We start from the raw sequence: 25693 nt of genomic DNA on the forward strand, positions 1-25693 counted from the left end.
CCACCTTCACCCAACTGCACATACACAGAACCACACATAAAAATACATACGAAAACACAATAAATCCAGAGGCTGGAGAGACGGCTCAGCTGCGAGAGCACTTGTTGCTCTCACAGAAGATCCAGGTTCAGTAGCCAGCACCCACGGGGCGGCTCCAAGCCGTGTGCATCTGTAGCTCCAGGGGAGCTGCAGCCCACACCAGGCACACAGTGCACACACAGTGCACTGCACAGCCCGAGGCCTGCTTGGCCTACAGAGTGAGTTCAAAGGCGACCTGAGAAACCGAAGACCCTGCCTTAACTGAAAGCACAGGAAAGGTGCTCAGCAGTAAATGTTCCCAGCACCCACGGCAGGCAACTCACACGGCAGGCCGCTCACATGGCCGTCACTCTACTTCAGGGTTCTGATGCCTTCTTCAGGCCTCCTCAGCCTGGTGTATGCTTAAGCACACACACAGATACACATACATAAACCAAAAAAACAAAAACAAAAAAACAAAGCAAAACCCAGTGTCTGTTAAAAATGTAATGTATACCCCAGCCCCGAAAGAAAAAAAAAATGTAACGTATAGAAAGGGAGACTGGGGCTGGAGAGAGGACTCAGCAACAGACAAGTCCCACGGAGTCACGGTCTCTGTCCGTGACCTCACAGAGATCCGCCTGCCGCTGCTGCCACAGTGAAAATCCCAACCTCTCTCCCTCTCTCCCTCTCCCTCTCTCCCTCCCTCCTTCCTCCCTTCATCCTTCTACGTCTTTGTCTTGTCTTTTTTTTGTCTTATTCAACATCATCTTTTTTGTGTTCTTCATCTTGGTCTTCATCTTCATCCTCTTTATCCTTTTTCTCTTTCTCTTCATTATCTTTTTTGCCGCCTTTGCCTTCGCCTCCCCCTCCTCCTCCTCCTCCTCCTCCTCCTCCTCCTCTTCCTCCTCCTCCTCCTCCTCCTCCTCCTTTTAGTTTTATGAGATAGGTTTCTCTTTGTTTTGTTTTTCTGTATAACCTTGGCTGCCCTGGAACTCACTCTGTAGATCAGGCTAGCCTCAAAGGTCAGCCTACCTCTACCCCCTAGTACTGGGATTAAAGGCGTGCACCAGCGCCACCTGGTGGTTCTTGGCTCATTCTTGGTGCGCAGGCGTCATGAGGCCAGGAAGGCTGGTGTGGCATGTTTGCATACTTTCGTGTTGTGGGACAGGGTCTCACATAGCCTGGGCTACTCTTAAACTCACCCTGTAATCGGCGATGACCTTGAACTCCTGGTCCTCCTGCATGCTGGAGCCGCAGGTGTGCACCGTCACACCATGTTCTGCACCCTAGTTCCTCCATGTTGTCTTTCCATTGTGAGAAATCGCATTCCTCAGAGACGAGAAGGGCTCCAACCCAAGGCCCTGAGAAGATGAGCGTTCTTTATCCCTCTCAGTCTTCTGTCGCTGCTTCCTATGTGTCCATCTAGAGGGCAGAGAGGAAAGCACCTAGCAGCTGCCGGTGTTTCAGTGGAGAAAGAAAGAGTGTGGGATGCCATGATGGGAGCTTCTGACTCAGCACCCAGGGAAGCCAGGGAAAGAGAGCCTGGGGAGGTCTCCATGGCGCCCCTGATGTTCTGCTTGGGAATCTTTTTGAGCAGAGGCTATAGGGTCCCTGGACAGTCGAGTTGGTGCGATTGCTGACCGAGGGTTACTATTGCTGCGATTGTTAAGACCTAGGTGACTGTTGCCTCACGAGCCAGGCATTTTGGGCTGTCAGTACTGCCATAAGGAAACGTTCACGTGCTGTTACCAGGAAACCTTCTCGGGCCTGAGTGGATTGCATGTTCTGTTATGTTCCGGTCTTTGGTGTTCTTGGAAACCAGTCACAACTAAGGTCAGTTAGGCTGCCTTCTATAGTTAGCTACAATAAACTTGGACTCGAACCACCTGCCTGGTAGCACTTGTGCGTATGACAGGTGTGTATGACAGGTGCCCCTGGGGTTGACCCCAACAAGAGAGACACCTGCACCAGTGTGAGAAGCCATTTGAAGTAAAACCTCATTTTGAGGAGGGGTTAAATAAAGTTTAAGATCCCAAGACCTCCCTGGAATTGACATCCTACTTAGCAAACTGACTTTACATCCTAATTGGCAAGTTAAGACACGAATGTTAGGCAAGGCAGTCCCTCCCACAGTTGGATACCCCAGCCAGGAGAACAGGATGAATGTACAATGAAGACACGTTCCTGAGGAAATTCCCCAGCCCTGACTCCTGATTGGTAGAATCATTTGGCACAGATGTTTATGGATTTCAAGCCTAAAAGGCTCAGTAGGATTCTATTTGGACGTTTCAGTTCAGCTCCTGAGTCTGAGCTATGTCCTTGACTGGTCTGTCTTGGGGTGTGCCCTGATGGGCTGAGACATCTGTGAGGTGGTTCCCGGACCTAAACAGTGAAGACTCTCACAGCCCCATATGACAGCCCATTATCACCTGACAGCTCACTGTGAACATGAAGGCAGGAACCTGAGCACAGCAGGAACCTGGGGCAGGACCTGATGCAGAGGCCAGGGAGGGTGCTGCTGACTGGCTTGCCTTTCTGATTTGCTCAGCTTTCCTATAGAATTCAGCAATGCCATTGAAGGGGTGGCCCCACCCATCAATCACCAATTAAGAAAATGCCCCAGGCTTGCCCACAGCCTGATCCTATGGAGGCCTTTCCCAGCAGGGGTTCCCCCTATCAAATGACTGGAGCCTCTGTCAAGCTGACACAAAGCTGGCCAACATAATGTCCTCCTCTCTTTGTTTTGTCTTTTCTTCCCACCTGCCGACAGCTGTCCATGGGTGTGCTGGGCATGGGCTTCGTGGCCACGTACCTTCCGGAGGCTGCGACCAGTGCTTACCTCGCAGCTGTGGCGCTGCACATCATACTGGCCCAGATGACCTGCATCTTTGGCATCATGGTCAGTTTCCACGCTGGTCCCATCGCCTTCATCTACGTGAGTAACCTCAAGCCTCCCTCAGAGTTCACATACTCCTCTGGCCTACAAAGGAAAGTGGGCCCAAGTGGACACATTTCTTCCTGTCCCAGAAGGAACTCCGTCTCCTATAAACTCAGGTCAACCGCAGAGGCCGGCTGGAGCACGTGCTGAGACGCAGTAATCGCTTCAGCTTATCCTTTTAAACCGGGCGGTCTACATTAAGATTTGGCCGTGAGCAGGGCAGCAGTGTGCACAGCTTTAATCCTACTACTCAGGAGGCAGAGGGCAGCCAGGGCTACACAGAGAAACCTGTCTGAAAAGACCAAAGCAAAGCAAAGCAAAGCAAACGAAAACCTAGCAACGGGGCCAGTGGCATGGCTCAGCCGGTACAGCTGGCTGCTGGCACGTGCTCTGTGTGGACAGATGCGCTGTTGACCATAGCCCTGTCCCTGCAGCCTGCCTGCGAGAAGGGAATGGACTCCCGAAAGTTGTGTCTACACACACATAGACTAAATAGATTTGGTTATAAAGTTTCATAATTCTCCCTACCACATGTCACATAGCAGACATGTGCCCTAAATACACAGAGGGTGTAAGTAAGAGGGTGAATGCAAAAATGAAACAGAAGTTCAACTAAAGGACATGCACGGCCTGAAAATTAAGAGTAGACAGATTAAATAAAACATGTTCTTACACTCAGGAGGCCGAGGCAGGTGAATCTCGGTGATTTTGAGGCCAGCCTGTTTTATGTGGTAAGTTCCAGGCTAGCCAGGACTGTATAGGAGACCCTGTTTCAACATCCAACTCCCAAAGCGATTCTTAGGTCCTTTCCCTTACAATGAAACATACAGGGTATATTCCCTCTATTCCCCCCTTCCTTTCTTTCTTTCTTCTTCTTTTTTTTTTTTAATATCTACTCTTCAATTTATAAAACAAAACACATTAAGCCAAGTTTAGTGATTGTAATCTCACCTACATGGGAGGCTGAAGCAGGAAGATCTCAGGGTCAAAGCCTGTTTGGGCTACAAGATGAATTCAGGGCCAGCTTGGGCAACTTTCCTTTTCCATTTATTTATTTAGCACCCTGACCACTGCCCCCTCCTGTCAGCCCCCCTCACATAGCCTCCCCTCCCCCTTCTCCCTAGAGAGGCTCTGCGGGGCTAGGCACATCCTCTCACATTGAGGCCAGCCAAGGCAGCCCAGGCAGGGGAGGGAATCCACACACATAGCCTGGGCAGCTTAGTGAGAGCTGGTCTAAAGAGGAGGATGTCTGTCGTCCAGTGGAGAAAAACCAACTCCACCACACAGCCCTCATACCCGCCCTCAGCGTTCCAGTGGATCCAAGTGGGGCTGCAGGTGGGCCCAGCGGCTCCTTTGCTCCCTAATCTGAGAAGAATGTCCCGTTCTGGATTTCAGCGCTGTGATACCCCTAAGGAAGCCTCTGCAATATTCTCTTCTTTCAGAACATAATTAACTACTGCATAGCTCTTCCCAAAGCGAACTCCACCAGCATCCTGCTGTTCCTCACTGCTGTAGTGGCTCTGAGAGTGAACAAGTGCATCCGCATCTCCTTCAACCGCTATCCCATCGAGTTCCCCATGGAGCTGCTCCTGGTAGGTGTCTCTGAGGCCCAATGCCATGGGTCGTCGTAAAAACATAAAACATGTAACCTAGGAAGACAGAGAGAACAGTGTAACACAGTATGGAGGGCAGGGAGACAGTTAAGAGCGTTTGCTGTGCCTTTAATCCTAGCCTTTGGGAGACAGAGACCTGCCGGGTCTACAGAGTTCCCGGACAGCCAGAGACTCTGTCTTGGGGCTTGGGGTTGCTACTTCCCAAGGACCTGAGTTCAGTTCCCAGAACCTACCTCGGGAGGCTCAAAACCCGGCTCCACTCCAGGAATCAGATGCCCTCCCTGGCTCCATGGACGTCTCCACACGTGGCACACACATGTAAAAGAGTAAGGTGTTTCTCTTAGAAAAGAACTGTAAGGAAACACTGAATCAGAGCAAAGCTGATGTGACGTTTCGTTTCGTTTGAGAGTTATTTAAGTTCTACGTGCGTGGATGTCTTATCGCATGTATGTAAGGCGCCACATGCATGTCTAGTGCCCTGGAGCTGCAGTTACAGATGGTTGTGAGCTGCCACATGGGTGCTGGGAATTGAACCCAGGTCCTCTGCAAGATCAGCAGTGCACTAACCACTGAGCCCTCTCTCCAATTCCCTGAAAATGGTTTTAAATATTTACTATTCTGTAAAATTCTCTGTCTTTAAGATAGAGTCCCACTGGGGTTGGGGATTTAGCTCAGTGGTAGAGCGCTTGCCTAGGAAGCGCAAGGCCCTGGGTTCGGTCCCCAGCTCCGAAAAAAAGAACCAAAAAAAAAAAAAAAAAGATAGAGTCCCACTATGTAGCCCAGAGTGTCCTCAAATTCGTGACAATCTTCTGCCTCTGCTTCTCAAGTACTGGAGTTTGAGCCATGAGCTATCACTCCTGATTATGAAATCCTTTCATTTTTATTTTATTTTTAAGTTTAATTTATTATCCATATGTGGGACCCACGCTTGACAGACAAGCTCGTAAGTTCTTCAGTGCACAGGAAAGTCAGAACAGTGGGTGGACTTGACCCTCTCCTCCCACTGGGCGACCAGGGGCCAGATTCAGGTTGTTAGACCGTGCCCAGCCAATGCCTTGACCTGCCAAGTCAGTCACGTGTTTTTGTTTTGTAAACTTGGGGTTTGCTCAAGGAGATGTTGGTGTGGCTTTGTTATACTCAATTAAGCAAGCCGACATCTGTTACCACACAGGATATCTCTTTTGTTCCTTCGTTTTGGTTTAGTTTTGAGCTAGGGTCTCACTGGACAGCTCACGCTGGCCTCTAACTCTCAGCCTACCCACAAATTCTGGGACTACAGCTACAGAGCCCCTGGTCATCCAACAGACACGTGGCCCCGTGGTTTCCTTGTGAACCTTGAAGATCTATCGCTATTCCAGTCTCCCAAGTCTGCAGTAACTATTATTAAATGTAGTCACTGGGCTGTACCAATGATCTCTACCCAAATGTTTACTTCTTACACATGTATTGTGTATGGTGTGGACACATACACACGTGTATGTTAGTGAGCTTGCCCACATGGGCACATGTTATGCACACATGTGCATATTTGAGAGCCTGCCCACATGGGCACATGTTATGCACACATGTGTGTTAGTGAGCTTGCTCACATGGGCACATGTTATACACATGTGTATATTTGAGAGCTTGCCCACATGGGCACATGTTATACACATGTGTATATTTGAGAGCTTGCCCACATGGGCACATGTTATGCACACATGTGTGTTAGCAAGAGCCTGCCCACATAGGCACATGTTAGACATGTGTATATTCAAGAGCCTGCCCACATGAGCACATGCTGACCAGAGACTGACGTCAGGTTTCCTCCTCTGATGTTCTTTACCTTGATTTTTCCTTTGATTTTTGAAAAATCTCTGCATATTGGATATGTCAGGGGTATGTGCATTTGAGTGTTGGTGCCTTCAAAGGCCAGAAGAGGATATTGGGTCCCCTGGAGCAGCAGTCACACATGGTTCTGAGCCACCTGATGTGGGTCCTCAGGAAGAATAATAAGTACGAGCTCTTAAACCCTAAGCTTCTCCCCAGCCCTGTCCCTCTTCTTTGTTTCTTTGTTCTTTTGAGTCAGAGACTCTCGCTGAACCTGGAGTTCTGATTGGCTGGCTGGCCTGCGGGCTCCTGGAACACCCCAACATCCCTCTGCTCCATCCCTGTGTCAGAGACCGAGGTGGCTATAGCTTTGGTTCCAGTGTGGAAAGGAGCTTGGAGAATTAAAGAAGCAGGCCCTCGCTCTGTATTGACCACACACGTTTCCTTTAACTCCTGACAGATTCTTGGCTTCAGCATGCTCACGAGCAGGATAACCATGGCCACAGAAAACAGCAAGATGCTGCTCAACATGATCCCGTACAGGTCAGCCTCCCACTTTCCTCCTTGTCTGTCCAGGGACTCACTCTGCAGACCAGGCTGGTCTTGAACTCAGAGATCCCCCTGCCTCTGCCTTCCAAGTGCTGGGATTAAAGGTGTGCCCCCCCTTCCGTCCCTGGGCATTGTTCCCCCTTTGAGGACCGCCTTTCCTTTATTTTTGTAACGGGCCCTTGCCAGGTGTGGCTCAGCTCCCAAGTGCTGCAGTGACAGGCATGTGCCTGTGTGACAGGGTCCCTCTCAGCCTCTCCCCACACAGCTGGGCTCACGGTCGTTTCTAGGAGTGTTTGGTCACTGCTGAGTTTACTCAGCACACAGGTCCGGTTCTCAGCCTTTAGGATAAGACCACGTGTAGAGCACAGAGGTTCGTGAGCAAACAGGAGCCACCACAGCTCCTGTGTCTTCTTTGCTCACTCTGTCACTTTTCTCACACAAGCCTTCAGCTTATTCAGACATCTGCTGGGTACCCGGAACACCAAGGAGACTTGATTCTTTTTTCTGTAGGCATTATGGGTCTCACAGAGCTCCGTCCTTGTCTGGTTAACTTTCAAGAGCAGAATAAGAAAGCCAGGCATGTTAGTGCCTACATGTAATCCCAGCATTTGAGGGTGGAGACGAGAGGATCAAGAGTTAAAGGGCGTGTTGGGGATTTAGCTCAGCGGAAGAGCGCTTGCCTAGCGAGCGCAAGGCCCTGGGTTCGGTCCCCAGCTCCGAAAAAAAGAAAAAAAGAGAAAAAAAAAAAGTTTGTATCCAGAAGAGTTAAAGGGCGGAGTGGAGAGATGGCTCAGTGGTTAGAGCACTGACTGCTCTTCCAGAGGTCCTGAGTTCAATTCCCAGCAACCACAGGGTGGCTCACAACCATCTGTAATGGGATCCAATGCCCTCTTCTGGTGTCTGAAGACAACTACAATGTAATCACATACATGAAATAAATAAATCTTAAAAAAAAAATACTTAAAATAAAAAAGGAGTTAAAGGGCTAGCCTTGGCTACATGTCAATCACAAGGCTAGCCTGGGCTGAATGAGGCACACACACCCCAAATAAAACAACAGAAAGATGGGATGGGAGATTGTTTTCTAGTGTCCCTGATAGGAAACACAGGACTCCATGTTCAGAAGAGAGCTGTTGCTTTGCCATTGTCCACGTGATTGTGGATTTCAGCTGCTTCCCCGTTCTGCTCTCGCCTTCTCTTTAGACTGTGGTGGGGTTGAAGCTAAGGCCTTATGCAGGTCAAGCAAGCACTCTGCCATTGAGCAGCATTTTCTTCTTAACTAGGTAGGTTAACTTTGAATCCACTGGCAGCTCTGAGGGACTCACGGTTCCTCTGCATTCGGTTTCATCTGTCAGATGACTCTTTTTTCTTTCTTTTTTTTTTTTTTCCGGAGCTGAGGACCGAACCCAGGGCCCTGAGCTTGCTAGGCAAGCGCTCTACCACTGAGCCAAATCCCCAACCCCTTCCTTTTGGTTTTTAAAGACAGGGTTTCTCTGTGAAGTCTGGCTGTCCTGGAACTCCCTCTGTAGACCAGGCTGGCCTCAGACTCACAGAGATCAGTTGCCTCTGCCTCCTGAGTGGTGGCCTGAAAGGTGTCACCACCGCTGCCCAGCTAACTTGAATTTTTTAAAACATTTTTTGTTTTGTTTTTACATTTGGGTGTGCGGGGCAGGTTCATGCCACAGCACTCACGCGGAGGTCAGAGGTCAACTATGGGCGTTGGTTCTTCTCTCCTTATCCCATGCGAGCCCTAGGGATCGGTCCCACTGAAGCTTAGTGGAGAGCTTGGTGTCAGTGAGTAGGTGGCTCTCAGCCCGGTCTGGATTCTTCAGTGTGGCTCCCACATCCAGGTTCAAGGGCACACACAGAGCAGGAGCATTTCAACTCCGACTTAAATGTTGACCTTTTCCATTTATCCATAGCTGCCAGAAACTGGTGAAATCAGACACTGTGTCCTAACTCCTGCTGTGCCCATATCTCCTCCTGAGGAGGGTTAGACAGGGGCCAGGGACTCCAGATCAGCCTGGCCACCTGACATTCTGATTCAACAAGTAAAAAACAAAAAGCAAGCAAGCAAACAAAAGCTGTAAGGGAGAAGGTGTGTGTGGGGTTTGTGTGCCTGAGTGAAGGGCACTGAGGAGACCCTGCCCTACAGAATGTGACCTGAGAAGGACTTGTGAGCCTTTGGTGCTAACCATCTCAGGTGTGGGGTCGACTGCAGCACACACCCCAGGATGTCCTCAGTAGCGGAAGCTTCCTGCACTCACACCTGTTATCTGCCCTCACTGTAAGCTGGGAACAAGGACCACAGGACCACAGAGGATGTTGTTTGAGAGCCTTTGTCCCTTGGCCTGGTTCATTGGCTGTTTTCACAAGCGGCCACCTCCATTGCTGTTTGTCCTTTGTTAAAAAGGAAAAAAAGGCGGGGAGGGAACATGAGGTCTGCCTGGCATGGGGACAGAGAGGGAGGTGCAGTAAGGGACTTCCTACCCCCGCAGTAATTCCACTCTTCTGTTCCAGCTTTGTGTTCCCTGAGACTCCAGAGTTCGGCGTTCTTAGCAGAATTGTTTTACAAGCCCTGTCTTTATCTGTAGTGAGCTCCTTTCTGCTCATATCTCTGGGCAAGAAGATTGCCAACTTGCACAACTACAGAACCAATTCCAACCAGGTGAGGGCCCACGTGTCCTGTTATCCGATGTGATTGCTCTCCCTCCAACGTGCAGGTTCCGTTCCTCTTAACCAGCGTCTGTTGGACCATGAGTTGTACTGTAATCACATAAGGTCTCCGAGCATGTGAAACGCTGAACCTTCTTAAATCCATACAAGTGTTGTCCCCTAGAGTGGGTGTGGTACAGAGATGCAGGAGTTAAGCAGGTGGGATGACACATTTGTTACCCCAGAACTCAGGCAGCAGAGGTAGGCTCGGAGTTAAAGGCCAGCCTGGGCTGCATGGGAGCCTGTGTCACACAAGGCGATAGGAAATGCTAATGCCCAGCCCAGTGCTGCTGAGCCGTAGCTGCTGTCTTCTTTCCCTGCGGCCTTAGAAGCCAGAGCAATGCTGGGACACAGGTGACATGAAATGGCACATACAAACCAGGCTGCTTCTACCTGTCACTAACAAAATGCCTGGCCTTTTGGCTTTGGCGGGGTTTTTTTGGAAAAAGTCTGACTACTCTGAAAGTGGTCCTTTCCCTAGCACTCAAGAGAGACACAGGAGCAAGTGTGTCCTGGCCAGACATTTAGGTTAGAGCAGAGAAAGGAGTGAATCGAAGTCCCAGGGGCCATGAGAAAGAGGAGCAAGGCCAGCGTCAGTCTTATCACTTTCAGAAGGCATGTCCCTTATCAGAAGCCAGGGCAGAGGCACAATTTAATCCAGAGAAGCAGATTGGCCCTCCCAGTGCTCCTTGAGGCTACGTCCAAGTGTTCTTAGAAGGGTGTAAGAACCAGAATGTCACCTCACAAAACTGTACTTCTAGTTCAAATCGGGTTCCTCAACAGAAAGTGGGCCCAAAGCTCTGCTGTCTCTTTGCAGGATTTAATAGCCATTGGCCTGTGCAACTTGGTCAGCTCCTTCTTCAGATGCTGTGTGTTTACGGGAGGGATGGCCAGGACGATTATCCAGGACAAGTCTGGAGGAAGACAGCAGGTGTGTTGGAAAGGAGTCCTACCCCTAGATGTTCATGTGAGCAGAGAGATGCACATCTGTCCTCTTGGCTGTCTGCATGCCTGTCCGTAGAAGGGCTCCATCTGGGTCGATCATGCTGTAATGTTAGTTAGTGGGGGCCTCTGGGAAGAGTTTGGATTCCTTGCTCGCCTTAATTTTTGCTCAGATTTCTGTCCTTAAAAGTTATTGGGAGGGGCGTCTGATAGCACATCCTGTGTCCCCAGCATTTATCTCCAGCCCTATCGTGGGGCTGGGGAGATGGCACAGTGTCTAAGAGTACTCACTGCTCTTACAGAGGACTTGGGTTTGGTTCCTCGTAGCCACTTCAGGTAGCTCACAACCGTCTGTAACTCCAGTTCTGGGCTCCTCAGGTACCAGGCATGGACATGGTGTGCATACATACATGCAGGAAAGGTCATCCACATAAAATAAAAATAAAAACAACCTTTAAAAGATAACATATACCAGGTATAGTGGTACAGGCCTTAAATCCCAGCTCTCAGGAAGCAGAGGCAAGCAGATCTCTATGAGTTCAAGACCAGCCTGGTCTACAGAGTGAGTCCCAGGCCAGCCAGGGCTGCATCATGAGATCCTGTCTCAAATACAAAGCAAGGAAAAGACGACTCCTCACTGAAGGTGGGGAGCTGCCAACACGCCAGCACACAAAAGCAGGTGGGACGTTTATTACACAGGAAGTCGAGTGGAGGGGACTTGGGGCTGTCAGTGAGGTGTCTGTTGAGGGAAGAGTTTCTAACTCGTGTGAGGAGAGGCTGAAGTTTTGGAAGCTGAGACACATAAGCTGTATCTTAGGAGATTCATAGTCCCCAGCTGTGACAGTAAGAATTCCAGAGAAAACTGAAGCCCCCAGACAGCACTCACGTGACACCCATGAAGTATCTACTGTGTGTCAAATATTTCACTAAGAGCCTAAAAGGCATGGGTGCTGAACTCCCCCATCCCTTTTAAGAAAAAACTGGCAGCTTCTCAGCAAACAGACGGCCACAGCTGCAGACAGGGACCAACGCGTGCCTGACGCGTTCTCTTCAACCAGCTCTATCTCCTCAGTTTGCCTCTCTGGTGGGCGCAGGGGTGATGCTGCTGCTGATGGTGAAGATAGGGAGCTTCTTCGACAACCTGCCGAATGTGAGTGGGGCTGAGTGAGCGGGGGTCGGGACGGACGTCTAATGGACGGACGGACGGATGGACGGGTGGATGGACGGACAGGTGGATGGGTGGACGGGATCTGGGGGTGGGCGGGGCTGGAGAAATGGGTCGGTGGTTAAGTGCTCTTCCAGTGGGCTGCTCTTCCAGGGGAGCACAGAGGACTGATTCCCAGTACCTACTGGGGCTCACAACAGTCTATAAGTTCAGATCCAAGGGATTTGGTACCCTCTTCTGGCCTCCTCAGGCACCCCATAATATATTCACACACATAAAAACAAATCTTAAAGAAAGATGGAACCTTGTTAGAACATCCATGCAGAGAAGTGCATTTGTATGGTCCCCAGTGGTGGCTCCAGCAGTTTTATTGAAAAGTAACGTCTGGGGGCTGGAGAGATGGCTCAGTGGTTAGAGCACTGACTGCTCTTCCAGAGGTCCTGAGTTCAATTCCCAGCAACCACATGGTGGCTCACATCCATCTATAATGAGATCGGATGCCCTCTTCTGGTGTGTCAGGACAGCTACAGGGTACTCATAATATATAAGAATAAATTTAAGGGGTTGGGGATTTAGCTCAGTGGTAGAGCACTTGCCTAGCAAGCGCAAGGCCCTGGGTTCGGTCCCCAGCTCCGAAAAAAAGAAGAAAAAAAAAAGAATAAATTTTAAAAAAAGAAAGAAAGAAAAGTAACGTCTGGGAGCCAGGGAGACAGCAGGGATTAAAATGCCTTTCCTACAAGCCCGGGAGCCTAAGTTCAGACACCCAGCCCATGTCAGAGCCAGCTGTGGCTACTACCCTGTGACCCAGTGCTGGAAGGAAGTGGGCAGAGATGGGAGGGTTGCTAGGTCCTGCTGACTGGGCAGCCTTGCTTAAACAATAATAAGTGAGCTCCCCGTTCCGTGAGAGAGCTTGCTTCAGGAGAAGATGAGGAGTGACAGAGTGGGACACCCAAGTCTTCCTCTGTCCTCTGTGTGCAGGCACAGGTGCACCCCCTTACACACACAGCAGTGACCCCGCTGTGTCTTCATTGCACCATAAACATGCAGGATCCAGGTCTCTGTGTAAAACAAGGCCATGTGGAGCTCAGAGAGAGTGGTCAGGAAACACAGTCAGGATTGTCCTCATTCAGCTGTAATTTTGCTTCAGGGGTGGGGATTCGGTGAGGAATGACACGTTCAGATGTAGGAAGCCCATCCCCACAGAGACTCAGACACTCGCTGCATGCCCGTGCCATCTGCTTTTCCTGCCTGTGTCTGAACTTTGTTCCTCCATGGCTGTCCCCCAGCCTCCTGATTATTCACAGCCTTAGAGCAGGCCTGCAAGTTGACTTTCGGCCCTGTGTTCAAGTGTATGTGTCTCTGCTTAAATGTATCTCTTCTTCCCTTTATCTGAGACATGACCTACCCCTCCATATTATGTGTGTGTGTTGCAACCAGAACCAAGGGACTATAAGCAATACTATAGGTTCATGCCCAAGTCATAGAGAACGTACCAGAGTGCTAGCAGCAGCTGCCTCTGTGATGGTTGAGATTACACAGACTAGGCACAGTGACATGCATGGGTAATTCTAGCATGCACAGAGACAGGAGGAGAGTGGCCATCATGGTTTGTGTAGTGAGCTCCAGGATAGCCAGAGCTACATAGAAAGACCTTGTCTCAAGGAAACAAAAAAGGTTTTTAAAAATAATATTATATAGGATTGTAATTTTTATTTATTTTATTTATATGAGTACACTGTAGCTGTCCTCAGACACACCAGAAGAGGGCATCAGACCCCATGACAGATGGTTGTGAGCCACCATGTGGTTGCTGGGATTTGAACTCAGGACCTCTGGAAGAGCAGTCAGTGCTCTTAACTGCTGAGCCATCTCTCCAGCCCCTGTAATTATTTGTTAATGAAATGAATGTCTTACCTTAATATTTAAGAAAAGACACAGCTTTGCTGTACATGGCTTTATGGTAAGATTTGTTTCCTGTAGATATTTCTTACCTCAGGTTAAAAGAAAATTCCGTCAGGTGGTAGTGGTGCTTGCTTTTAATCCCAGCACCTGGGAGACAGAGCAGTTCTCAGTGTGAGGCCAAGCCAACCTGGTCTATGGTGTAAATTCCAGGACAGCCAGGGCTACTCAGGGAAACCTTGTCTGGAAATAAAAAAGTGTAACAAAATACAAAAGTGAATAAGAAAGGGGGTGGATTCTCCCAACCCCTGTGAAATTGAGCTGCTGTCTGTTCCACCACACCTTTCTAACATTGTTTAAAGTCTGTTTGCAGGGTGTCTGGAGAGATGGCTTAGTGGTCAAGAGCACTGGCTGCTCTTACAAGCTCCTGTTCAGGTCCCTGCACCCACATGGTGGCTCACAACCATCTATCTGTGATGGGATCCGATGCGCTCTGCTGCTGTGTCTGAAGGACAGTGCTCATCATGTAAAAATATATGAATATGCAAGTCTTTTTAAAAAAGATTAGGTAAAATCAACTTATTAAAACCAGCTGGTGGGAAGAAGCCATACTTGACTTTGTCTATGCAGGCTCTCTTCTACTGACCCACCATGTCTGTTCTGCTGTACTGGGCTTTCTGAGAAAGCAAGCACAAACGGGCTCAGCTATGGCTGGCTGAGTCAGCTCTGACCTTGGCGTAGCCTTGCCTGTTGGTCTTGACACTAGAATAGTGGAGAGAACTGGAAAGAGCTTTTATTTGCACTGTAAGTCAGTTTGGGTGTGCTGTTGACATGAAAAAAACCATGTAGTATTGCCAGAGGCAAGACTGGTGTTTGTGGTTCCCTAGAGAGGACTTGGGAACTGTGTCCCTGAAGGGAGAGTGAAGCACTCTGTCTTCCCCACAGGCTGTGCTGGCAGGGATCATCCTAAGCAATGTGGTGCCCTACCTTGAAACCATTTACAACTTACCCACCCTGTGGAGGCAGGACCAGTATGAATGTGTGAGTACAGACGCCCCTGCGGAGCTGGGATTGGAGCAGAGCCAGCCAGAGCTTCAGGCAGGAGTGCAGAGCACCACAGCATCTCTGAGCATCTCAGAGGGACGGGCAAAGGCTCGGCCAGAGGAGCTTGACACTTAAGACCTCAGAATGCACATAAAAAAGCTAGGCATTGTGGCACAGACTTAGAATCCCAGGGCTGGAAAGGCAAAGGCATTGTGTCCCTAGGGCTTGCTGGCCACCAGCCTCGCCCACCCGGAGCTCCAGGCCAGTGTGAGACCCGATTTCAAAAAACAAACTTCCTCTGGCCTCCACATGCGGGCACACACACATAGAATAAATAAAATCTAAAAAACAAATAGCTATAATACCTTGCGAGTGCTTAGCTACCTACCGTTCAGTGAGTTCCGATTTCTCATGTCCACCGACCTACCATCTGACAGCGTAGTTAACATTGTCTCCGTTTTGTTCATGGGATCCTGTGAGGAAGAAGTACGGGAGAGATGATCAGGAGTCCATCAGAGACATCTAGACGGCCTCTAGGGCCGAGCTGTCTGAGGTGCTCCTTGCACCTCTCCATTCCACTCATTTTCAAGGTCTCTTTGCCCTCCAACCCTTTCCCACAAGGTGGTTTGGATGGTGACATTCTCCGCTGCCATTTTCCTGGGACTAGACGTTGGGCTGCTCATCTCCCTGGTCTTCACGTTCTTTGTCATCACTGTCCGCTCGCACAGGTACTCAGCCTCTGTCTGTGAGGACAGCGTGCAGGGCAAGGGCACAGGGACCTAAGACCAGTACATTTCCTTCCAGAACCAAGATCCTCGTCTTGGGTCAGATCCCCAACACCAACATTTACAGAAACGTTAATGAGTACCGGGAGGTAAGAAGCCAGCTGGGGGTGGGGAAGATGGCTCAGTGCATAAAGCCAGTGCCATGCACGTGTGAGGTGTCCACCTCCTCAGAACCCTGGAATCTCAGTACTTGGGAGGCAGAGAGAAGACATCCCCAGGACAAGCTGGGTATCTGGGTTTCAGTGAGAGGCCCCGCCTCAGTAAACAGTGGGCAACAGTTGAAGAAGACACTTGACCTTAACATCTGGCCTCCACACTTGCACCACGTATACCTCAGTGCACTTGCACTTGCCCACACACATGCAGTCACATGCACATACATGCAAACGTACATAAAACCTACATACATACCACAAATGGGAAGTGGGGTGTAGAGGAACCAGCTCAGCCCCAGTCCTTCACCACTGTGAGCACTGCAGCCCCCCTACTCCACAGGGCATGGGAGACGTGAGGCTCCAAGGGAACGTAGAATCTTTACACCCTTCAGCCAGCAGAGGGCCCTCTAACCTCTCGCTGTGACTCAGGGAGAAGGCTAGAGAGTGAGAGGTGGAGGAGTGTAAAACGGTGTGCCACCAGTGTGGTGGGTGTGCTCACCTCTCACCACAGAACTCTGCAGGCCCGGCCAAGCAGGGGCCTGTGCATCTCCGACTTCAAAGCCAGAGATCCAACTCTAGTTCCAAGCTAGCAAAAGCCCATAATAAAACCCTAGAGAAAGAAAGAGAGAGGAAGAAAGAGAAAGACAGAGACACACATGCAGATACACAGACATACACAAACGCACAGGGCGGGGGCGGGGCGGGAAAGAGAACAGGCTAGTTTTCTAGCCTTCAACCCACTAAAGCCAGAGGTTCTTGAGGAACCGTGAAAGCTGTGTAGTTGTGGTGGTGGCGGTGGCGGCGGCTCATACCTTTAATCCCAGCATATGGGAAGTAGAGGCAGGGGGATCTCTGTGAGTTTGAGGCCAGACTGGTCTACAGAGCAAGAGCAAGTTCCAGAGCAGCCAGGGCTACATAGTGAGACCCTGTCTTAGAAACAAAACACACACACACACACACACACACACACACACACACACACACACACGCACACACACACACACACAGTGTAAAATGCTGAGGCCGTGTGCTTTTTTGTGCCGCAGGTGATCCTCATCCCCGGGGTGAAGATCCTGCAGTGCTGCAGCTCCATCACGTTCGTTAACGTGTACCACCTCAAGCACAAGTTGTTAAAGGAGGTGAGGCCCGCTGCCCCCAGGCTCCTCTGCATCCTCAGTGTCCCTTCCCGCCACCTGTCCTCTGTGTGAGACCCTCTTCTGTCTCCCAGGTCAATATGGTGAAGTTGCCTCTTAAAGAAGAAGAGATTTATGCTCTGTTCCATGAAAGTGAGACGAATGTAGCAGAAAACAGACTCTGTAGGTGTTTCTGCGACTGCGAAGAGCTGGAGCCAGAGAGCAGGGTGAGCCGTCTCTTCCGCCCTCCCTCCCTCCCTCCCTCCTTCCTTCTTTTTTCTGTTTGTTTCTTTTTAAAAATTATTTATTTATTTTATGTATATGAGTACACTGTAGCTGTCCTCAGACACACCAGAAGAGGGCATCAGATCCCATTACAGATGGTTGTGAGTCACCATGTGGTTGCTGGGATTTGAACTCAGGACCTCCGGAAGAGCAGTCAGCGCTCTAACCACTGAGCCATCTCTCCAGCCCTCCTATTTTCTTTCTTCCTTCCTTCCTTTCTCTCTCTCTCTCTCTCTCTCTCTCTCTCTCTCTCTCTCTCTCTCTCTCTCTCTCTCTTTTCTTTTGTTTTTTTAAGACAGGGTTTCTCCACATAGCCCCGACTGTCCCAGAACTCCCTATGGAAACCAGCCTGGTTTTGAACTCTGAGATATGCCTGTTTGCCTCACCAGTGTTGGGATTAAAGGTGTGTGGCACCGCCACCTGACTTCCCCACCCCACCCCTTCTCTTTAACATAAACTAGCTATTCTCTTTAAGGAAAAAACGTCTATTCCACACACACAAATGTACATTCAGATGACACTGCATGGACTATGAGGCACGTGAGGAGAAACATGAGAGAGCCACTTGGGGCTCTTGGGAGATGGGAGGCAGTCAGAGATGAAGACAAACGTCTCAAGAAACCAACCGCTCTGTGTCCTAGGAAGGAAGGCTGGGTAAAAGGCTGTGCATGCAGGAGGACGTGGAGGAAGCCTGATAGGAAGCAGGTTACAGGTCTGAGGAAAGGGCTCAGTAGTTAACGGAACTTACTGCTCTTCCTTCTGACCCAGGTTCCGTTTCCAGCACCCACATAAAGTGGCTCAACTACCTAGAACAGTTCAAGGTGTCTGTCACCCTCATGACCTCCTGTAGACATGTGATGTGTTTGGTCTGATTGTACATACTGTATAATGACACAGGTGCAAACATACATTCATTCATACATACATACATGCTATACATACACACACATGCATGCATACGCACATACATACATTCATACACACATTCATTCATACATGCATTCATGCATGCATGCATGTAAAAAGGAGAAAGAGAAAGCACTTTACAGGAAGTAGTCATAAATACTGGAGATGTATTGGGGCCCAGGAGTGATGGAAGTGAATGATTAATGGCAGTGAATGATTAAAATAAAGGTGATTGATTGCCAGTCTGGCTCACAGACTGATGTCACTAAGGGACACAGTTGGAGGAAGGTACCAAGGAGTAGGGAAGGCAATAAAAGTGCTAGTGGGGGTTGGGGATTTAGGCTCAGTGGTAGAGCTTGCCTAGGCGCAAGGCCTGGGTTGATCCCCAGCTCGAAAAAAAAAAAAAAAAAAAAAGTGCTAGTGGGACAGCCAAGCTCAAAAGGAATGATGAGGTAGAGCTTCAGAGGGAGCACAGCAAGCTTAGGTGGGGACTTTGGCCCTGCCTGAGTGTCATCAAGATCCCACTGTCCCCTGCTGTCCCTCCCAGGTTGTCTACACAGAGCGATATGAGAACAAACAAGAGCATGAGTCATCCATCAACCTGATCCGCTGCTCCTACCTGGGCAGTGGGGACTCCAGCCAAACCACTTCCGAAGAACAGGTCCCCTACACAGTGTCTTCCACATCACAGAGAAATATAGGGCAGAACTACGAGGACACGGAGAAAGCCTGGCTACCCAACAGCCCCACAAGAAACAGCTCCCTACCACCGCCCGAGAACTCAGAAAGCTTAGCACAGAGCAGATCCAGATCTGTCATCTTGCCTTACTCAGATATCCACACCATCATTCTGGACTTTTCCATGGTGCACTATGTGGATAACCGGGCTTTGGTTGTATTAAGGCAGGTAAGTACTGAGGAGGCGTGGCCCTAGGCTCTGACCCCCCTGCAACCCACACCTCATGCCAATGTAATTCTCTCATCGTGGGATTGCTCAGTCAGTAGAGATGGGAACACCGAGGGTGGTTTAAAATCAATAAAAATAATAAGGAAATAAACCAGGTCTGAGCAGTTAGTTCCCTAGTCCCGAATCATTTATCATTCCCAAGAAAGTGGGGACAAAGGAGTTGCTTCTTAACATCACAGAGGCAGGACCTATGTCCTACCCATTGTGGAACTCCCAGGACAGTGACCAATCTCTACAGAAAAAGAAAGTCACCAAGCTTGCCCATGCTGGCCAGCTGCTCTGCCCAGGTAGTGCCCAGCCCTCAGCTTGGGAGAGTTAGGAGAAATGACACTTCAAGTCTGGCCCTGCCTGTCAGGCACCAGCAGCAGGGTCTCCCCTCCTCCGGGTCTCTGTTACTGTGACAGAGCTGCCTGGTTACCTTGCTGTTGAATGCCTCTCCCTCTCAGACACTTCTCTGTCAACCCCTCCCATCTCTCAGGAACCTGCCCTGCTCCTTTGACGGGCACGTCCTCTGTCCTCTTCTGACTTGGACCCTGTTTCATGAAGCCTTCACGTGAACTCCTTAAGCTTCTCTTAAGGGCATGTGGCTCTTCTTTCTGGTCTGGAACTCACTCTGTAGGCATAGCAGGATGGCCTGGAACTCAAAGATCTGCCTGTCCTGTCTTCCGAGTGCTGGGGCTAACGTGTGCTCAGCAGTGCCCAGCTCTCACCAACAGTGTAGAGTGAGACTAAGACTTCTCTGATATGGTCTCCTTCTGGGAACTTCACCTCTGGCTGTGGGCTGTGTCGGTTGCTTCTTCTAGTCTTGCACTGTAGTAATTTTAGAGTTGCTCAACCCTCGTTTTCAAAGGCTGCGTGCAGGACCAAGCTGAGCACACGCGAGCACACACCCCTCCTTGGCCTTCAGTTCTCCCAGCAGCCCCAAGAGCAGCCCCTGTTGTGAAGACTTGGTGTATCTGGCTCTCTCTGGCTCTCCCCACTTGCTCTGTAGGACGGTGCCCAGCACCACTTTCTTGCCTGGCATTCCTACAGAGGCACCTTGCATTCTGCCATCCACACTCGGCCCACACGGGCGGCTCTCTGATGGAGGCGAGTCAGGATCCTTGGCCTTAGAGCTGTGAGACTCGTGGGCCGCCTCTATATCTTAAAGGTCTAGTCTTCCTCATCCTTCCGCAATGGTTGTGTGCACTCCTATGGGAGGAAATCCTGCTGCTCCACTTACCCTAAAATAACACACACTGGAGAGCTGGCCCAGCGGGTTTGGGCGCTGGTGGTAGCTCTTCCAAGGATCCAGGTTCAGCGCCCACATTGCAGCTCACAACTAACTCCAGGGGAGTTAATGCCCTCTCTAGATACACATTGCAGATACACAGACTCACACACAACGTACATGAGTAAACATACAACTTTTTAAAAAGGGGGATAGCTCTATGTATCCACTCTGTAGAACATTTCTAAGAGCATCACTACTCTTCTGCCCGGAGGCTTCCTCATGCAGACACTCTTGACCATGGGAAGTCTCCCTGCTAGGAATTCCTGTCACTCCCCACCCACTGTGAGATGCCCTGCTTGGTTTCTGTGTCCCTGGCCCTACACTGATGAGAAGGCAGGCCCCAGCTAGCTGGTGGCCATTTCCGGTGTGCATGCAGCTCTCTGACTCCCACTCTCTCTCTCCCTGCAGATGTGCAATGCTTTCCACAATGCTGACATTTTGGTGCTCATTTCAGGGTGTCACAGTGAGTTGCCCTTTACCCTGTGAGCGAGGGAGTGTCTTGTATCCCAGGGGCTCTGCTCTCAGGCGCTGACACCTGTATGTTTGGGTTTGGTTTGTAGCCTCTGTGGTTAAGTTGTTCGAGAAGAATGATTTCTTTGATGACGGCATCACAAAGGCCCAGCTCTTCCTCAGCCTCCATGACGCTGTGCTGTTTGCCTTGTCAAGGAAGTGCTCCGAGCCCTCAGACTTAAGCGTGGACGAGACCGAGACGGTGATCCAGGAAACCTACTCAGAGTCAGACAAGGTTGGATGATGTGGACCCTCAGGGCCTGGGGAGAAGTAGGGAGAGGGGAGTTTCTGGATGCCCCAGAAAGGCTGGGCCGCAGCTGCGCCCGAGTCTGAGCTGCTGAGTCTGCTCGGGGTCAGCTGGTAAACAGCAGAGACATGAGCGTTCAAGGGCCCCACTGCCAGTGTCTGTGTGTCCCATCCAGGACCTATCCCCAGCCCAGCAGATGCCTCAAGCACATTGCCCTGTGGCTAGTGTCACACCAGTTGCTAGGCCTGTGAAGTCCTCCCGGTGGCAGACTTTAGAGCGTCCCCAACCAGCACCTCTGGGGTAAGTCTTGAGGAGCCAGAAGCCGCATGTGCCCTCCCAGGCCTTTGGCTAGGATTTATACTGTGAGGAAAGAAGGGCTCATTCATGATCATCTGAAAGAGGGAGACACGCACATCAGCAGTTTGAACCATTCATTACCCTGAGTAAAGACCTGAGTGGGCCTTGGGCTTCCCAGATGAGAGTCTGCAGGAAAGTAAATCACAGCTAGGCAGGCACCCAGTGATAGCTAACAGTCAGAAATTACTTTTCCGTCAACTCTCTTATTTTTGACCTACTGGATTTTTTTTTTTTCTTTTTTTCGGAGCTAGGTACCGAACCCAGGGCCTTGCACTTGCTAGGCAAGCGCTCTACCACTGAGCTAAATCCCCAACCCCGACCTACTGGATTTTATACTGTTTGCATTTTTACAACAAGAAAAGTGCTAACATAACATGCTTTAAAGTACTCAGACAGGTGAGCAGTACAGACCTAGAGAACACAGCTCTTCTTCCTCTCCTCCCCCACCACACCCCCTTCCCACTCCTTCCCAAGGCAGCAGTCACAGGTTCTGTGCCTTTGTTTCTCCAGAGCAGTTTCCTCCCTCCCAACACGACCTGAACATGGTGCTTCTGGTCTGCTCTATAATTCACTCTGTTTATGAACCTTGGGGACTCAGGTTCACCCCGACTGAAGAAGCAAGAATTCTCCAAGGCCAGGCAAGATGCCTCCGTGGGCAAAGGCACTGTTGTGCTTGACTCCCCTGGGGAGACTTAGACTCTGTTCAGGTTCAGGTTTAATGAGTTGACGCCTACTGCTAGCATAAAGGCAGCCTTAGAGCTCAACAGCATGGCATGCCAAAGGGGACTGAAGAAAGGTTACCAATTATAAAGGAGGACGTCTGGAGTCCACAGTGGCAAGAACATTGTCCTACTCTCCTCAGCGCTTCACCCCAGGTCCACATCTGTAAGTGACCCACAAAAGGCAAGTTGTTAAATGCCTCCCTCGCAGCAGGAACACCGCCGTTACCTCCTCACCCCTGCAGCGTTCCTCTGTGTAGACTTGCCTGACCTGGAACAACTCACTCTGTAGACTCACAGGGATCCACCTGCCTCTGCTTCCAGAGTGCTGGGATTAAAGGCTGTGGGCCAATACTACCCAACTCCACCAACCAACGGACTCCCACAAGGTGTCCTCCATGGCGGACTGTGTAAATGCACGCGCCTATGCGCGTGCGCTCTCTCTCTCTCTCTCTCTCTCTCTCTCTCTCTCTCTCTCTCTCTCTCTCTCTCCATAAATGGAGAGAATAAATTTAAGAATTCTCTTGACAATGTCTCTGACCAAGGTGACTTTCTTATGCTCAAAGGCTTCCATCTCTCTCTTTTTTTATTTTATTTGAGCACACTGTAGCTGTCCTCAGACACACCAGAAGAGGACATTGGATCCCATGACAGATGGTCATGAGCCACCATGTGGTTGCTGGGATTTGAACTCAGGACCTCTGGAAGAGCAGTCAGTGCTCTTAACCGCTGAGCCATCTCTCCAGCCCGAGAGCATTCTTCTCTTAAATTACTATGTAAATCCTCCGCTCTGGGGACCAGCGCTTCACATCAGCACCACCACCTTAGAGACTTCATGCATGGCCTCGCCTATTGAAGCCTGAGCTTCCCAGTGACCTTTGCATGTGTATCAGAAGCTGTTTCTAGAAATCACGTGTAGCTGGGCTGTTTTTCTCACTGGATATCTGGAGGTGGTAGCAATCCAGGGTGGCTCTGACCTGATTTCAAGGTTTGAGGTTTTCTGGCTCCTCGTCCAATAAATAGTTTCCCCATAGCTCCCCCCTCAACACACCCAGGAGCCCTGAAAGCACTCACCTAGCAGCTGGGTGGCTCTATCCAGACTGTCACACAGTTACAGGACAAAAGGGCCCTAACTCCCAGTTCACTCTTTGACTTACAATTGTTGTTTTTTATGGTGTTTTCAAGCGAAGGATTTGTTGTTGTTTCATTCAAGCCAGAGTTTCTCTCTATAGCCTTGACTGTCATGGGACTACTCCCCCTGTAGACCGTGGCCTCAAAATGAGAGACCTGCCTGCCTCTGCCTCCTGAGTGCTGGGATTAAAGGTTCGAGCAGCCATGGCCGGGCTCAAGCAGAGGGTTTTGTTTTGCTTTGGTGTCTGAGGGTCAAGCAATCCTGATGACTTCATTGCTTCCCCAAAGGTCCCTGCTCTCACTCCCAAAACAGTCGGGGCTAAATTTCAAAATCAGTCTTGAAGGCCACACCAGTGTTAGCGCCTGCTCCCACTCCACTGAGTCAGTCTGCCTCTCTTCCTGGCTTGAGAAACTGTGTTCACAGACATAGTTTATGAAGACGCTTGGAGCCTGAGCTGCTAAGCTTCGTTTTCCCCCAGCGCCACTCTCTCCTGCACAGCACTGCTTTAATGATGCGGACACTTGGGTAAGGAGTCCGGTGGCCTCAGTTCTAGCTCACAGTCCCCAACTCATGATCCCCAGTATTCCTCAGTCCTCAGGCTCTGCTCTGCTCTCAGAAAAGCAAACAGAATCCCTGTCAAGGCCTCCTTGGCAATGGGCTTGAGAAGAGAGGATGCTAGGATGAGCATCCTTCCTTCCATTTTCTGTTCCTCCTATCCAGGGGCGTGGGCTTTCTCTGTCATTCAGTCTCATGCCAGTCACAGCAAGGCACCCGGCTCTCCTCACACAGACAAACCCAGACACTCTCTGCTTCCTATGCTTTAGTTTACGTGGATATGCACATACAGGGTTTCTTTTAAACGTATTATTCCTTTCCAATTTTTTTATTTGCAGTTGTGTATATGATGTGTGACCTTGTATGGCTATGTGCTCTTCAGAGCAGGTGCCCACAGAGGCTAGAAGTCTCTGTGTCCCCTGGAACAGGAGTTAAAGGTAGCTGTGAGCCACCTGATGTGGATGCTGGGAATTGAACTCAGAACAGGCCGTGCTCTTAACTGTTGAACTGTCTAGAAGCCTTAGAAGATTAGCACCCACCAAGCGGTCACCCGGGTTCAGGATCTACATGGTAGAGGGAGAAAGCGAGTTCTCTCACATCTCCTCTGACGTCCACATGTGCCCCCACAAACATATGCCCCTTTTCACGCATGTGCCTGCACACATTTGCCCACAGGCATATGCCACCACACACATGTACCCCCATACATGCACACACACACACACCCCCCACATGTATGGGCACACAAAGGTAGCCACACAAATATGTGCGCACACACATATGTCCCCTACATGCCCCCCACTTATTTGCACACATATATACACTCAAAAATAAATGTAATCATTATTTAATTCACAAAATAACATTCATCTACTGTTTTCTGTGTTATAATTCTTACTTTAATATTATTTCTTATTATGTACATCAGAGTCCCCAGGACAAGGTGACCTGAGTAATGGGTATTGCCTTGTCCCTGGACTGATGGGAGAAGCTTCTGGTATATTGGCAGTAAGGGTAGGCCTGACTGAGGCCTCCAGTGCACACATGGCCAGGGTTCTCTAACAGGCACCCTCCTGCTCACCTGACAGTCCTTTCAGGACATACATGTGGCATTGAATGTGCCCTCCCCCGGTCACCATCTAAGGAGGAGACTAGAGGAAGAATGAGTTTTATGTTAAGCTCGTTACCCACAAGCACCCAGACAGATTTGAGACGATGGAAGGATAGATGGGCCTGCACATCAAGAAGCTTGAGAGCCTGCGGCTCATTGCCGTACAGAGTGACCTATGGGGACAGCATAGGTGGCAAGGAGAGGAGCCCAAGATCAATGACATTTAAAATGCCAGCTAGGGGCAAAGGGGGCAGCAGAAGACACCACAACATAGCAGGAAGGAAGGGAGGAGGACAGGAATTTCAGAAGGGAGGAGGGAGCATTGCAAACTGTTCCTGCAATGTGAGGTCATGTCTTGGGGGCACCTGCTAGGTGACAGACTCTGAGGTATCTGATATTAGGGACATCTAAATCCAGGCTCTGTTCTCCATCAGGAACTTAGAGTAGCTAGGGATGGGTCTGTACAGGAGGGGCGGTTGGTTCACAGAGGAAGCTAGGAGCCTGGCCAGCCGGCCACCTTTGATCTGCATCCAGAATGAAGAACATGTGGACGTAGAGTAGTGTGGTCAGGCAGTTCCCAGTCTCAGGAAGGCCAGAACCAAGAGAGGGCTCACCACTGAGAGATGCTAGTGAAGGCAGAGAGGCCAGGCTACACTCGCAGCCTCACAGACCCTAGATGTCAGGGTCCTGCTGGGGGCTGGCAACGGAGAGCAAAAGGACAAGATGCCTTGTAAAACCGAGTCTAGCTAGAAAGGCCAGAGAGAGAGCAGAAGTTAGTGTTTGACTGAACCCCAAGAAGAGCAAATAACTAAGGCCCCAGAGCAGATAGATCTGCAGCAGACGAGGCAGTGACAACGTCGGTC

At 50.1% G+C, this 25693-nt stretch overlaps 1 protein-coding gene across 5 annotated transcripts in view; it reads left to right on the forward strand.

Annotated features, from left to right (window-relative positions):
• Positions 1-25693, forward strand: part of Slc26a8 (solute carrier family 26 member 8) — a 48672-nt gene that overhangs the window by 22013 nt on the left and 966 nt on the right. For 3 of the 5 annotated variants that reach the window (XM_032889272.1, XM_032889269.1, XM_032889271.1), the window contains 14 exons: positions 2792-2956; positions 4402-4551; positions 6842-6924; positions 9451-9598; positions 10463-10576; positions 11660-11737; positions 14597-14692; positions 15317-15423; positions 15500-15569; positions 16682-16774; positions 16864-16995; positions 18507-18866; positions 20608-20662; positions 20760-20944. In XM_032889272.1, coding sequence (XP_032745163.1) covers positions 2792-2956; positions 4402-4551; positions 6842-6924; positions 9451-9598; positions 10463-10576; positions 11660-11737; positions 14597-14692; positions 15317-15423; positions 15500-15569; positions 16682-16774; positions 16864-16995; positions 18507-18866; positions 20608-20662; positions 20760-20944 — 1836 coding nt within the window. The remainder of the gene's footprint in view (positions 1-2791; positions 2957-4401; positions 4552-6841; positions 6925-9450; positions 9599-10462; positions 10577-11659; positions 11738-14596; positions 14693-15316; positions 15424-15499; positions 15570-16681; positions 16775-16863; positions 16996-18506; positions 18867-20607; positions 20663-20759; positions 20945-25693) is intronic. The other 2 variants (XM_032889270.1, XM_032889273.1) reach the window with 2 other exon arrangements.

Source organism: Rattus rattus, chromosome 18, assembly GCF_011064425.1.
Source record: "Rattus rattus isolate New Zealand chromosome 18, Rrattus_CSIRO_v1, whole genome shotgun sequence".
Taxonomy (NCBI): Eukaryota; Metazoa; Chordata; class Mammalia; order Rodentia; family Muridae; genus Rattus; species Rattus rattus.